Genomic DNA, 16302 nt, shown 5'->3' on the forward strand with positions numbered 1-16302 from the left:
TTTTACGTAAAGCTGTTCAGGGCCACAGTGTTAACCATCATGTGATGTTTGGTGGCGTTCTGAGCATGTCAGTTGGAGTTATGACATCATCAAACAGGTGTTTGTGTTTGAGCTAAAGACGTTATGAAACACCTATGCTTGAGCCCAGAGATCAAAGGTTTCCATGGTGATGTGCAGTAATCAGTGAGAGGAGAGCCTTTCCATTGATCTGAATGAGAGATAAACCTCTTTTTGTAGAAGAACCGTAGCAGATATTGGTGAAATGTCAACGCGTGGAGCGTCTCAGGACCCTGACGAGCGGCTGAGTCTGCTTCTGATGTACTTTCGGGTTAATAATGTGGCCTTTTTGGCAGTTTTACAAAAGGTGTGCAGCTGGTGCTGTGATGAAAGATGACGCTGCATTTACAATGGGCCTTAATGGAGACACGTTGAACGTTTTTGTCACTTCATGCCCTCAAGAGGCATTTTGTTTAATTGTTTTGCTTCAATTTCTTTCTTTTTTTTAATGTAGGCGACGTTTTCCTAAGTTTTTCATGAAAAATGATGTCCTAGGAGTGTAGGGTTTGGGAATTATGGCAGGTTTAAAACATTTCTTTGGGCGAATTTCAAGCACTCCTCCACTCTGTTTGAGATCAAAGGACTCTAGACCTAACGAGCTGCGCAATACACACTAATGTTGAAATCTGAAGAAAGCCTCTTTACCAAGCTCCAAACTAAGTTACATATCTCAAAAAGTATAAAAGATATGAAAAATCTGAAGAACAAGTTTTAAAGCTGGAAGTCTTGTGATCATTTTAATGTTGTAATAAAGTCTCTATAGCTGAAAGTATGTGGAAGGAGAAGCATTTGGCACAAGGTTTATGTAAAAAGAGGATTTGAAGGTTCCTCCCATTGAGTTACATGTTAAAAAAAGAGTTTCAAAAGCTGAATATTATAAAAAGTATAAAATATTTTGAAAAAGTAGAACGTTTGCTATCTTGTGCTGAAAACAGGGGCGGCGCCAGGGGGGAGCTAGGGGGTGCTGAAGCACCCCCCAGGATTGCCAAAGCACCCCCAATAAATATATGTTTTGGTTTTTATTTCGATTTTTTTTATTTTTTTTTAATTAAATTAAATTTGAAATATTATTGATTACATCAATGCAAATGTGAAACAAACAAATGTTTGACCAAAAACATAAAGCCAACACAGGTGATTAGGCCAATGGCCAGCACCCATTAGATTTTTGACCTACCCATAGGCTAAATTACTTTGTGACACTTTAGTGACTTACTGTTAGCTGGAGCGCCAAATTATTTGCTAACAGCAAAGTGACAAATGGATCGTTTTTTAGTCCTTAAACGTCCACGTGTGGACACTCAATCAAAACCACCTGAAAGCGAGAGGGATTCTGCACATAATAGGCCTCGTGAGTACAAGTAGCTTACTTCTGGCTCTCTGTGTTTCATTCAAGCTCTGCTCTGTGTGTGTGTGGCACGAGCCATTTTGTGTGCGTGCGCGAGCACCGGTGGGTCTCTACCGGAGATTGTTGTGGTAAGCATTGATTGATTGATTGATTGAAAAGTTTATTAACAGCTTGTATATTGGGTACAGTACAGTACAGCTCAAAACATACAATTGTTAAGGGGATGCAGACCAGAGAAAGACTTTCGTCTTGTTTACATCAGGGTCCCCCATTTCCAATTCATCATATCATTTAAGACATACAAGACATATTTGACATACAGATGGCTTATTTACAATTTACATAATTTCATAATTTGCATCTGGTGCTAGCTAGCCAAGCTAACGGATATAAGGAGCTTTTTCAACAACAAAGTGGAGGGAGGACTCTCTCCTGTCCTGTCAGACTGAGAGTCTCAGACAACCTCAGCTCAGGTGAAGTAAAGGACTCTCAGTGTTTAGATCTCAGTGGGTCTCAAACGTTTTGTTTTAAAAGGGGAGTGATTTGTAAAATATCTATAAAGAAATAGTAAATCTGTTTACAGTTCTGTTTCATATGTATGTTGAGAGATGTATCCATAGATCTCTTCATTTTGCTCTCAAAGTGCACCAGATTGATGCTTTTAACTTCAATATTTAAAAAAAAATCTTCGGGAGCATTTCAAAATGCAAGATGGGGGGGTGCTAGTGGATCGCCGGAGCTGTTAGATTAACATTAACATGCTTATATTGTAGTTCTAAGTGCAATGCCTTGCGGCCTGTAGCACCATCCTTGATGGAGCATATGTGTGGGCAGGAAACGAGTGAGCAGAGAGTAGAGTAGTTGTCAATTTTTGTTCTGTTTTCTGTGACTATCTGCCTCACCCTGTCAGACTTTCAGTTGCGCGCGCTACTAAAGAGACGTGTTACCATGGAAACCAAACAATGGTTCAGCTGTATTAAAGTCCGAGTGGAAACAGTTGTGTGTAAATCTGATTTTGTGAGAAATCGGGAGAAATGCGGGAGAAATATGACCCCGGGAGGAAATCGGGAGAGGGCAATGAAATCGGGAGTCTCCCGCGAAAATCGGGAGGGTTGACAAGTATGAGTTGCAGTAGAAAATTCAACTGTAGCGCTGGTGCATTAATGGGAAACCCTTAAAGTTTGAGCACCCTCTATGAAACATCAAGCTACCCCACAGCACCCCCTAGAGAAAATCTCTGGCGCCGCCACTGGCTGAAAAGGCTGAATATTTTTTATATTTCAATGGTTTCTGTAGCTGAAAGTAGGCTGAAGTTGTCGGACGGCAAAATATTGGTTGAAATAATAATAAGAAGAAGAGATAGCACAGCATTCGCACTAAATATGCTGTGAAAGGCAGATTTTCCTATGAATAAAATCGTTAAGGCCTAGATGACACATTTTCGAAACTCAGATGAAGTTACTCATTACAAAAATCAGCCTAACTAGATATTGTAAGGGAATACATTTTAAAGTAACCCTCCCAACCCTGGATTTGTGTAACCATTGATTCTTTATCTTTTATTAATATGTTGTATTTGAGAGGGAACAGAACAGGTGATTGAGTAATACGGTTGGTGTTTTCAGGAATGAGATTTTGGAAACGCAGCACTTGAAGGCAGCACCATGCGCTCACCAGCTGTCCAATGAGAATCCGCGATCCTGGAGCGCGTGTGTGTTGCTCGTGGGGGTTGAAGCGAAGACGCTTGAGCGAGGCGACCAGCTTGAATTCCGCTCAGCTATAGGTAAGAGAGACATAACAGCTAGTAGGCACAGTTGAATTACTACGACCATTTGCTACCGTTTTAGGGTACTTATCCGTTACGATTTTACTGACTGATGTGACAGGCCACTGGTGAACTATTTCCAAGACACTTTGCGCCGACTCTGTTGCTTTTATTAACCCGGGAGCTAAAGGTAGCTTAGCATTAGCTTGTCAATGCGGGTAGCATAATGCTAGTAGCTTCACCGTTAACGGACCGTTTTATCTACATAATGGAAAGGCAACCCGTCGTTGCTTCAACAACTCACTAGCATACATGATCGTTATTGTGTTGTTCGAATGGGCGGTAGAGGGATATTGTAAATGGTCAACCTTCGTACTTGCTGATAGCTAAAGCATTGTTCATAGCACGTTGATTCGTAGTTTCATGCAAGCTAGGTTAGCTGCTGTCAGATATTTGGCACCGCCCATACTGGGTATTTATTTCCATGTGCTCGTTGATAAGCCGATGTAAGAGTGTAGGTGATATTGATATACTTGTATCAGTTGTCCTATGTGACTGTCAAAGGCAGCGATAGTTATTGTATATGATAGTAAGTAGTGAGATGCTAACTTTAGTTATAGCCTAGCCAATGTTCTATTAGCATGGCAATGCGTCATCGGCCTGCGCTTGCTCAACACCAGTGTTACTGTTGATGAGTCGAAGTTAGCTCAGCTGTCTGTCTGCGGCCAGGACTTCAAGCTGACGCAGATTTAGGTTGTACTTCTGGTGAAATCAGCAGGGTGTTCCAAACCGATGGTTTCTTGGTAATGTTAAGGTTTTTAAATCAAAACGAGTTATACGGTTATTTTTTTTATAACTTACTCTGATGCCCATGTCGGTAGTTGCTCAATCACGGTCTCTGACTCATAACGAGTACATGTCTGATACAACTGTTCTGTTTTTATTAGAGGGAGGAGCTGCCACTTGGAAATGGAAGCCAATAAAGGTAAAGACTGACATATTTAACCTAACCTAACCTAACTTAACTTCACCTTAGATAGTGAGTGTGAGAAAAGTTGGGTAAACTGTTTTTATTCAGAATGTATCATTAATATATATATGCGTGTTTGTGTATGTATATGTAAAAACAAATTAAATATCTAGTGAAACTTAAAAATGATCATGTTCAAACGACAACTGTGATGGTATTAACAAAAACACAAAACGGCAAGATTGACAAAGTATGTGATATATGTCACACTTATTTAAGGAGAAATGTATGTAATTGACCTGCTAAAATGTCTGTTTTGCTTTGGCAGGTAAAGGGGAACAAGGGATGCAAATTCCTGGTGGACAGATGGACAGACCTGTCAGCTTCCACTTCATGGAAAGGCAAGTGCAGTTGTGTTATACTTAGTTACTAAGTTAAAATGAATATATCTCCCTGGTTACCACATGCCAATGTTCTGATCAGTTTCCAGACATGGCCATTTTTAGCAAAAACATTTATGTTGATATTATTTATTTTTTGCCACTGCACACATAACTGATAATTGAAAATGTGTTTGGTCAGTTTTTATTGGCAGTTGAATATTGATGTTAATTGCCACTTGCCATTATTGCACAAAAATATAAATATATATGTTTTAGCCCCAAAATATAGCAGATAGAGTAACTTCCTCATGACTTTAAACATGCTATTGTATTACACAAGGGTGTAATTTTGTGAGCTACTTGTGAACCGTTTGTTATTGTAAACATTCAGGAGTGTAACTGATATCGTCTGGTGGTTTCTTTGTGAACCTTTTGGAAGTACTCAAATCAGATGTATGCAATATCACATCTACAGTTATCTAGTTGAGGTTGAACACATTAAACTATTCAGTCATGCATTTCATGGACAAAACTTTGGGTTAACGGTTTCACCTCTTAAACATAAATCTTAATATCTTTCTTTCTACTTTTAACTTATATTAATCTATTCTCATGTTTTTCTTCTCTCATAGCATGCTTCCCAAAGTAGTGAAGAGGCGAGTGCATGCCTTGAAAAGGCTACAAGTGCAGTGTGCTCACATAGAGGCTAAATTCTACGAGGAAGTCCATGAGCTAGAGAGGAAGTATGCTGCCCTCTATCAGCCAATGTTTGAAAAGGTACAATAAATAATTGTTTTTATATAACGGATCATTTTCTTTAATTTACCTCTTTTGACTGTAACAGCAGATGTTTGCAAGTGTTTTGTGTTACAAACACAAAAAGCGCTAGGTAAGAAATGCAACAGATGAGGTCTCTTATTTTGAAAAGGATTCAACTTTTGTTGTTACGCGCACTAATGGGTGGTAAAGTGTCTTTCTGGTCCGATCTGAGATCAGCCAGGATGCATCCTTGGTGCTAAATCAAAAACTGCCACAACGAGTAGTCAACTGTTCTTTTGTCAGTCAAGGCTATTTCCAGAGCTAGTGACAAGAACCCAGCCATAGTCGCACTGAGACTGACAGCTCTAGTCCGGCTGCAGCTGTCTGCAATGTGTGTACTCTGTGTATGTACAGTGGGGCAAAAAAGTATTTAGTCAGCCACCAATTGTGCAAGTTCTCCCACTTAAAAAGATGAGAGGCCTGTAATTTTCATCCTAGTTATACCTAAACTATGAGAGACAAAATGAGAAAGAAAAAAATCCAGAAAATCACATTGTCTGATTTTTAAATAATTTATTTGCAAATTATGGTGGAAAATAAGTATTTGGTCAATAACAAAAGTTCATCTCAATACTTTGTTATATACCCTTTGTTGGCAATAATAGAGGTCAAACGTTTTCTGTAAGTCTTCACAAGGTTTTCACACACTTGCTGGTATTTTGGCCCATTCCTCCATGCAGATCTCCTCTAGAGCAGTGATGTTTTGGGGCTGTTGCTGGGATACACAGACTTTCAACTCCCTCCAAAGATTTTCTATGGGGTTGAGATCTGGAGACTGGCTAGGCCACTCCAGGACCTTGAAATGCTTCTTACGAAGCCACTCCTTCGTTGCCCGGGCGGTGTGTTTGGGATCATTGTCATGCTGAAAGACCCAGCCACGTTTCATATTCAATGCCCTTGCTGATGGAAGGAGGTTGTCACTCAAAATCTCACGATACATGGCCCCATTCATTCTTTCCTTTACACGGATCAGTCGTCCTGGTCCCTTTGCAGAAAAACAGCCCCAAAGCATGATGTTTCCACCCCCATGTTTCACAGTAGGTATGGTGTTCTTTGGATGCAACTCAGCACTCTTTCTCCTCCAAAAACGTCTAGTTGAGTTTTTACCAAAAAGTTCTATTTTGGTTTCATCTGACCATATGACATTCTCCCAATCCTCTTCTGGATCATCTAAATGCTCTCTAGCAAACTTCAGACGGGCCTGGACATGTACTGGCTTAAGCAGGGGGACACGTCTGGCCCTGCAGGATTTGAGTCCCTGACGGCGTAGTGTGTTACTGATGGCAGCCTTTGTTACTTTGGTCCCAGCTCTCTGCAGGTCATTGACTAGGTCCCCCCGTGTGGTTCTGGGATTTTTGCTCACCGTTCTTGTGATCATTTTGACCCCACGGGGTGAGATCTTGCGTGGAGCCCCAGATCGAGGGAGATTATCAGTGGTCTTGTATGTCTTCCATTTTCTAATAATTGCTCCCACAGTTGATTTCTTCACACCAAGCTGCTTACCTATTGCAGATTCAGTCTTCCCAGCCTGGTGCAGGTCTACAATTTTGTTTCTGGTGTCCTTTGACAGCTCTTTGGTCTTGGCCATAGTGGAGTTTGGAGTGTGACTGTTTGAGGTTGTGGAGAGGTGTCTTTTATACTGATAACGACTTCAAACGGGTGCCATTAATACAGTTAACAAGTGGAGGACAGAGGAGGCTCTTAAAGAAGTTACAGGTCTGTGAGAGCAGGAAATCTTGTTAGTTTGTAGGTGACCAAATACTTATTTTCCACCATAATTTGCAAATAAATTCTTTAAAAATCAAACAATGTGATTTTCTGGATATTTTTTTTCTTCTCATTTTGTCTCTCATAGTTGAGGTATAACTAGGATGAAAATTACAGGCCTCTCATCTTTTTAAGTGGGAGAACTTGCACAATTGGTGGCTGACTAAATACTTTTTTGCCCGACTGTATGTGTGTCTTTCTCTGCATTGTTAGTGTTGTGTGTGTCCACATGTGTTAGTGTCTTTCTAAGATGGTGTTGATTACACTGGACTAGCTTAAAGGTCACACGTCATGCTTTTCCGGTTATCACCCGTCCCCTTGTGTGTTATGAAGGTTTTTCTGCATGTAAACGGTATGCAGTCAAAACTCTCAAAGTACACCCTGTAGCGAGTAAAACTCTAAAACGGAAAATACCTCCCCAAAACGCCTCGTTGGTGAAACGTCATCATGGCGTCATCATCCATTTGATTCTTCCGGGTACGTGCTTACGAAAGCTCGTACCCGGAACTAAATGGGCCAATCCGTGGAGCCGTTACGTTACGTCCCCGCTGATTGGTCCAAATTGACCAATCCACACACACTCAGTGCAGGCAGCCCTGCCAATTTCTGCTCCCTGCTGCAGGCTGATAACAGACAGTTGGGATCGCGCGAAATTCTCTCTGCAGACCCATTCTCACAGCGTTTATCAACCTATAAACCTTTTTCTTACTCAATATCAAGCCACACTTATTGTTTTTATTTCGGCTGTGACTTTGTGTGTGTTCAGGTTGAGTTTGGCTGTGTATAGCTAAACAAGGAAATCACGGAGGGGGGGGAGGGCTGCAGCGAGCCGTTTAGTGGAGAAAATGAATACTACTGAATACACATACTTTACAGAGATGCTGTATGCGAAACCAATGTGAGTTTGGAAAATTGCACCGTATTTTTCTATTTTAGTATACCTCAACAATGGAATTATGATCAGTGGAAATGGCCATGACATGTGACCTTTAAAATAATTTAGCTTTATGGAATGAATGCTTGTTTGTATACAGATTTTTCACACTCATATTCCCAGATTCCTCTGTGATTAGTGTTGTCACACTACCAAAACTATGTCTTTGATACAATACCTGCCTTTTAATTATGTTATTAAAATGGCCACTATTCCTGCAAAGTGCTTACTGCAAACATGGACGCAACCTAAAAATACTGCAAATATTAAAATACTTAAATGTAAATCAAATGTGGTATTTTATCCTTTTTAAGGTACTGTGTTCTTCATAGTTTTGTGTATCGAGCAGAAATTAAAGTGATTATCTTTGTCTTATTGTTTGTGTGTCCCAGAGACGAGATGTTGTCACAGGAACAGTGGAGCCCACAGATGCAGAGTGCGAGTGGCACAGTGACAGAGAAGAGGAGGAGGAGCTAGCGGTAAGCAAAGACTACATTTTGTTTTTCTTAAAAGCCTTATCACTTTGCAAAGTAAATGTTGGTTTTTCACAGCAAAGGACAATATTATTTCCTTATAGTGACAGACTGCGTTAATCTCATAAATAAACTAACATCCTGGAAAAAATTCTGGAAAAGAATCACCAACAAACAGGACATGCAAACTGTGAGAGTTTATGTTGCTGTAATCTTGATTTGATCTGATTTTTTTGCACACAAGTCGAGCTGTGGGTTTTAAAAGACCTTGGTCTCAAGGGCACTTCACCAAAGCTTATTAAACTAAATGTAGATTTCCATTAACAGTTCCATTTCACTTCCTGTAGGAGCAGGTAAAAGAAAAAGCTTCTATTGAGGATGCAAAGAAAGAGGAAGCCAAGCCAGAGGAAGACCCAAAAGGCATCCCTGAGTTCTGGCTCACCATATTCAAGAGTGTGGACATGCTCAGTGACATGCTGCAGGTACATTTCAAGGATTTGTTGCTCACTAATGCCTGAAACGCATAACAACCAGTTCCTGAACAATGTCATTTGGCTTTAAACTGACTGTTTGTCTACCACTAGGAACATGATGAGGCCATCCTAAAGCACTTGAAAGATATTCAAGTCAAGTTTTCTGAGCCAGGACAGCCAATGGTCAGTATCTTCATGTTTTAATAAAGAAATACTATCATTCCTAAGTAATAAACTAAATACAGTTAAAATACTAGGTGACATAATCCATCTTGATCTTTCTCCCAGAGTTTCACATTAGAGTTCCACTTTGAGCCCAATGGCTACTTCAACAATGCCATGCTCACTAAAGTCTACAAGATGAAGTCGGAGCCTGACGCAACAGAGCCGTTCTCATTCGAGGGGCCCGAGATCATTGACTGTGAAGGGTGAGAGCACACATACTGTGGTTATGACACATGATGTTGAGGTTTAAGATCAAATAGATTATGTGGTTTGTGAAGCCTCTCTGTTCACTCTTTCTATATTCATCTTTTTTACTTAACATCCCACATATCAGCCTCAACTTGGCACTTTCACTGACCTTTTTTTGCATCCTTGCTTTAGACTGCCTCTCACTTTTTTACATCTCCTCTCTGTAGCTGTCAGATAGACTGGCACAAGGGGAAGGATGTGACTGTGAAAACTATTAAGAAGAAGCAGAAGCATAAAGGCCGCGGCACGGTTCGCACCGTTACCAAACAGGTCCCCAACGACTCTTTCTTCAACTTCTTTAACCCTATCAAAGGTGAGAGAGAACGCACTCGGAAACACGGGTATACAAAATATACTGCTTTCTCTTGCAATTCCTTTAGAGAAACTACTATTCTTTTCAACATCTGTCTTTCCCAGCAGTGTTTTTTAAATTCAGGCATTCTTCTGTTTGCTTTGTACAAAAACACACTTGACAGTCAACATGTTTCAGTTTGAATCTGCAGACGTTATGGCAACATGCATGTCGTTATGGCAACATGCATGTGATTTGACTATTGGTCACTGCATTAAGCTGAATGAACAGCAGGTGGCGGCAGACTCTTAAACTGTGAGCGGGTGGAACAGTCAAATTGTCTGTCGCTCACTGATGTTGGGCTGTGTACACGAAACGGTTTACTCTACCTAAAAACGTTTACATCTTTGCTTTTACCGTTATTAAACATCTTTAGTGGGGTTTGGAAGCTTTGGGACGCTTAACAGTTATCCGTTAATGACTCGCACATAAATGACCAACTCAAAATGTGAGGCAGAGTTGTGATACATCTATTAAAAATAACTATAACCCACTTAAAACATTTTACTTTAATGACAGATGGGTGTGTGTTGAAATGAAAGATGTAAGTGTAAAGTCAGCTAATGCACATGCTTATTTTATTAGGAATAAATCAAAGGAAGAAGATGAAACATTCAACAAAATGGCAAGCTTCTGCAACAAAAAAGACTTGGCTCGTTACATTATACAATCATTCTGGCAGTTTAGTTAAAGTATAAAGTCAAATCTTTAAGACATTAAGTGACCTTGATGGTCTGATAACCTATATCAAAGGCACGGGATGTTCGTCTAAAAAGGTTAGGCTTTTTTTGTTTTGCAGTGTAAAATACAGTGAGACAATCCCGTAAGTGAAACATCTTGAAATGATTCATGAGTTCTTCTCTCAAATATCAAAACGCCTTTTATTTCATTATTGGATTGTATTTCCTGTGTAGTTACCTTACATGTCAGACATGCCTCAACTTATTCTGTCTTTGGAAAGTTGACCTGATCACTGATTGGCTGAGCAATAGTTTGTTCTACTGGTTCAGGCACAGCCTCGGTATATGACTGGTTGGTATAAATAGCTCCTCTTAAATGTGTTCAGGTGTGTGGTTCTGGGGTTGGGACGTCCATTAGTGAGGAAGCCATCACTCACTGATCATGTCAACATGCATAAACAGTGTGGTGTGTGTGAACACGGGTTATTTGACTTTTTAGATGCAGCCCATAATGAGCCTTCCAACGGTTTGAATGTATGCTGATCATACAGTAGAAGACCGTGTTGGAGAACAATTTCTAATGCTCACACTGAATAATGACTAAGGAGGTCATAACCTTGATGTTACACGACAGTTTCCTCTAATTCAGTATTGTTGAGAGCAGAGGAAGGATGGGGTGATGTCACCTCTAGCCAGTGTATGGGTGCTGGAGCACAGCTGCTTCTATACAGCCCGCCACTTTCTGTGGATGTGACCTCACTTTGTGATGCCATTAATGATAGGCATGGCTGTGGCCTTAAATGGGCTTTTAGATGTTGGTCAATTACAGCTCATCCAAAGCTAAAGGAATTATAAAACTCATTTTACAGCCGCCTGTGACGTTTTTGTAACGAACGTGCAGTCAAAAATATCACATTTTAAGTTCTTTATCTTAGAAATTATCCTTCTCTTGTCATCAGTGCATGACATTAAGGATTTTGGGAGATGGCCCTGTGGGCCATCAAAGCTAATTTACAGATGGCCCTGAGCCCAATAGAGATTGCCCTTAGCCGGCAAATCTAAATCTCTTCGGTCAAAATGTCCGGTCAAAATAATTTCCCTTTAGCACAATACCGCTTCAATTGCGCTGGGCATGTAAACAAATGCATAATGCTGCGCTATACTTTGTAGCCTCACCCAGTTGCATAGCGACGCTTATTGTTTAGGTGTCTTTTAATAAACAGGTAGTCATATTATTAGCTGGATCTGATCGATATGGACATAAACGCGAGTGAAGTCTAATCTGACGGAAGAGAGAGGGATCAGCTGCTGCTGACGAGTCGACACGCAGCTCAGCATTATCACATGCAGCGTTGAGCGGAACAAAACACACACTTCAGGTTAGAATATCACACGTAGCTATTTTAATTACCTCTCAAACTACCGTAACTAGTTATAGATATGTTTAGTTTTACTGTCGGGTCACTCATTACTGGATCTGCGAGCTGCATGATACTGGCATAATAGATGGTGAGGCTTCATTGCCCGATCGGGCAACCAGCAGGTGAGGCTTCATTGCCCGATCGGGCAACCAGCAGGTGAGGCTTCATTGCCCGATCGGGCAACCAGCAGGTGAGGCTTCATTGCCCAATCGGGCAACCAGTAGGTGAGGCTTCATTGCCCGAGCTAAATACTAGATGGCCATCGGGCAGTCGTTAATGTCGAGCCCTGGTCATTATAAAGCAGGATTTTGTAGTGCTTATTGCTTACGTTTTCCTTTTCTTTACAGCTTCACCAGAAGGAGAAATGGTGAGTAAAATGTAGCTTTTTTTCTCTTCATAAAACCAGCACCCATGTCATCGTGTCTTCCATTACATGAATCTATGGGATTTGTAGCTGTGTTGAATGGTCTCTTTGTGCTCATGTTTTATAGGACGAAGACTCTGAGTTCACCCTAGCCACAGACTTTGAGATTGGTCATTTCTTCCGTGAGAGAATAGTTCCCAGAGCAGTGCTGTATTTCACCGGAGAGGCCCTGGAAGATGATGAGAGCGTGAGTGTTTTTGATCCAACACGCTGTTGTACTTGGATGCAGAAAAACAAAATGGGACATTTACAGACTGAAAGAAAACATATAAGCTAAATTTGTCAAAGCTGGTTTACGATGTGTTATTTCACCCTGATTCTTTTTTGAATGCAGTTTGAAGAGGAGGAGATGGAGGAGGGAGATGAAGAGGTTGGTAATACTATTTTCCCTACCATTTGAATTAGATCTTTTATACGTCAGCTGGGCGTCACTGTTCACACAACTATATCATAAAAGCACTCATTGTTTATATTTATTAAGGAAGGTCATTTTTGGAATACATTCTTATTCTCGTTTCTTTGATTCTCAGGAGCAAGATGACGAGGGTGATGATGACGACGATGATGAGGGAGACACCAATGTGAGTATACATTCTTAACTTTTTTCTGATTTGATTTATAGTGCCTCTACTTACGATGTTTATCAAGACTAACCTTTTTGAATAGAATTTTCCCTAAAGGTTATTTTATATATTCCCAGTTTTAACCACCAGTTCACAGGCAACACATGCTGCATACGTCTCCTCCTGCTCATACTCTAACAGGCTATGGGATACTAACTCATATGTAGTGACGGTCAGTGAAAGAGACATTCATTTAGTAGTTTGGTTGGACTGAAAGGACCATTCTCCATTTTTAGATATTCCAGTCTGATGGTGAGCAAGTGCATAACATGCCTCCATTAGTGGTTTGAACAGGAGTGACCAACAACGCTGCCTTGTTTATGTAAACGTTTGTTTTAGTGCCTGTTGTGCAGAATGTGTTTGTCCCGTGATACCTGCTGCACATGAGTTATTCATATTGCTACAGAAATCCAATGTCTCACTGTACTCACTGTCTCCTTTTTGAATGCGACGGTTGATTAAACTTGTGCATATTGTTGTCTCTCCCTTCCCTGGATCCCCCCCCCCCCCCATTACAGGCATAATCAATCATTCTCACCCCATGCAATTTCTAGGTAAGGGAGAAATAAGGATGGCGTCCCAAACACTTTCTTACACTTTCTAGTCCTTTGGCTCTGGTATATTATTCTGGCTGCCGCTCTCCTTTACTACACTCATGATTCTTCCAATAGTCCGAGGTGTTTAGGACCCTCAACTTACACCTTGGGTAGACACCGCTTTTTTTCTCCCTGTCCTGTCTTTGCTCTTTATCTATCTTTTTGTTTTCCCTCTGTAGTCCCATCCCAGGTTTCTAACATTGCACCCTTTGTTGTACACAACCAGGTGCCTTCATTCTCACACCTGCTTTCCTGTTAGCCTCATCTATGGTTGCTAGTTGATTCCCAGTGGCCTCATTATCTCACTCTTCTTTTTTTTCTAATCTGGTTTCTCTCTGTCTATTCCCAACAGAAAGAACAGCCCCAGCCTGCCGAATGCAAACAGCAGTAACCGTGGTGACCTGGTGGAGACCTTCTCTTCGTCAAATCAGTTCTTAGCCAATCAACGAGTCCTCCTACGCCATTTTATGAACTCATGAACGCAATAGAACACAAACCAAACTGCGTTTTTTTTACTATGTGCATGACTTATTTTCTTTCGTCTTGCGCCCATCTAACACTTTTATTTGGCTTCATTCAAAACTCACAGCGGGAAGTGATTTGACTCTAATAAACTACCATGTCATCACACAGGGGCAGTCTTCTTCTTTGGTAAGGTGGAGTAGGTTGTTACTGCCAACAACCTCAGAACATCATCATATTGAAAAAAGCATAGGAAAGAAATGGATCCCAACTTTAGTTTTCATGGAAATAAATCAGTTACTCAGGGTTTTTTATGCTAGTTACAGGAAAGTGTTGAACAAGTCTGACTTAATCTTTCACTGGGGTTGCTGAAGTGTTTTTCTTTTGTTATGGTATTTCAAGATGCATACAATGTATCATTTTGAATTTACTTTTGAAAATGTTCATTGTCATTTCATTGGACTATTTATTCTGGTGTAATGCAGCTGAGGGGTCGCATTTCAGGAACTCTGCTGCAGTTAAAGGCTTATTCTCATTGGCTCAAATCTTATTTGGGCTCAGCAGGTTAACAAAACGTGGAAACTGCCAAGTCATGTTTTTTATTATTGAAATTAGTTTAAAACTTTTAAGAATTGTGTCCTCCATTAATACTGCTCTCACTTCTGCCCAGCTCTATTGGGCTTAACAAGCATTTAAACTGAGCACTTGATTGGACACGTAACACTAACTAACATCATGTGACAGGCATGTGGTTATACCTCAAAACTGTAATACATATATATATAGCTCTTCTCTGTTTGCCCTTGGTTGTTCATGAACCCACGTCAACAAGGATGATAAAAACAATTAAAAAAATACAAGCTTTTGAAAAGTTGGAATGTCTCTGCATAGAGAAATGCTCCCGTCTGGCTCTGCATTTCACTGCAGGATATCTCACTTAATCAGACAAAGGGACTGATCCACAACCTTTTTTGGGTTGCATCAGTCTCGTATGCATATTGTTCTCAACAAAAGTTTAAAGTCAGTGATGTGACGGGGTGCAGGATGTTTGGATCAAATGAATATTCTGTTGCCAAGAAGCCAAAAGAAAGACAAAACCCACCGTCCTTTTTTATTCAACTGTTTGCCAATTGTCATTAACAGTGTAATCTAATTTTAAAGTTGTTAAAGAATATATAAATGGAAAACAAATGGAAGAGATTGCCAATGTATTTTATATAATGCACGCATTTCGGCAGTTTGGATGGACACTTTCGCCCGGTGTCAGCTAAGCGAAGGCAGTGCAGCGGAAAAAAAACTCTTTTTAAAAAGAACGATTGTCGGTCTTCTTGGGAAGATCTTTCAGAGCCACGGTTTTCATCTTCAAATTAACCACATTGGGCCGTGTGCTAGCAATGGCCTTAACTGGTTCTTAATCACAATATGTTACTTGCGAAATATTTCTTTTCAATTTGTACAGTTAATTAAAAATATTCTATTAAAGTTGTGCAACATGGAAATGTGTTGAGTCCTTTGTCCTTTAAAGGGACCCTGTTATGCTAATTGTCAGGTTCATTTTTGTATTTTGTGCCTCTACTGTGACATTTTTACATCTTTTAATATTCAGAAAGTGCTTTATTTTTCTCATACTTCCTCTCTGAAGAACCAGCACCTTACCGTGGTGGAGAGGTTTGTGTGCCCTGATGAACCTGGGGGCTGTGTTGTCTGGAACCTTGTGTTCCTGGTAGGGTCTCCCATGGCAAATTGGTCTCAGGCAAGGGGCCAGACTAAGATTGGTTCACAAGACCTCATGAAAGACGACACGCGAAGTGAGGATACCCGGCCCGGAGGAAGCCCGGGGTCCCGTTCTGGAGCCAGGCCCAGGAGGAGGACTCGTCGGCGAGCGTCTGGTGGCCGGGCTTGCCACGGAGCCCGGCCGGGCACAGCCCGAAAAGGCAACGTGGACAACACCTCCGCTTCTCCGTCCCGCGGGCCCACCACCTACGGGAAACAGCGATGGGGTCGGGTGCGCTGCCAGAAGGGTGGCAGTGAAGGCAGAGGGTCTCGACGGACCAGACCCGGGCGACAGAAGCTGGCTTTGGGGACGTGGCACGTCACCTCTCTGGGGGGGAAGGAGTCGGAGCTTGTGCGGGAGGTGGAGCGTTACCAGTTGGATCTGGTTGGGCTCACCTCTACGCACAGCGTCGGCTCTGGAACCTTACTTCTGGATAGGGGTTGGACTCTTCTTCTCCGGAGTTGCTCAAGGTGTCAGGCGCCGGGTGGGTGTGGGGATACTCACAAG

General features: G+C 41.2%; 1 protein-coding gene across 3 annotated transcripts; it reads left to right on the forward strand.

Annotated features, from left to right (window-relative positions):
- The first annotated feature begins 3074 nt into the window (after positions 1-3074).
- On the forward strand, positions 3075-15520 carry nap1l4a (nucleosome assembly protein 1-like 4a). Of its 3 annotated transcripts, XM_079684172.1 has the most exons (15): positions 3075-3188; positions 4118-4155; positions 4469-4541; positions 5156-5300; positions 8436-8522; positions 8864-8998; positions 9101-9172; positions 9278-9417; positions 9631-9776; positions 12264-12283; positions 12408-12527; positions 12675-12710; positions 12871-12921; positions 13482-13517; positions 13912-15520. In XM_079684172.1, the coding sequence occupies exons 2-14, from the start codon at positions 4140-4142 to the stop codon at positions 13485-13487; spliced, it is 1047 nt and encodes a 348-aa protein (XP_079540298.1). In that variant the 5' UTR covers positions 3075-3188; positions 4118-4139; the 3' UTR covers positions 13488-13517; positions 13912-15520. The 3 variants fall into 3 exon arrangements, with proteins under 3 accessions (XP_079540298.1, XP_079540296.1, XP_079540297.1); XM_079684170.1 differs by lacking the exon at positions 13482-13517; XM_079684171.1 differs by lacking the exons at positions 3075-3188; positions 13482-13517 and adding an exon at positions 3951-3973.
- The last annotated feature ends 782 nt before the right edge of the window (positions 15521-16302 follow it).

The sequence above is a fragment of the Notothenia rossii genome (genome assembly GCF_949606895.1).
Source record: "Notothenia rossii genome assembly, chromosome: 5".
In the NCBI taxonomy this organism is placed as follows: Eukaryota; Metazoa; Chordata; class Actinopteri; order Perciformes; family Nototheniidae; genus Notothenia; species Notothenia rossii.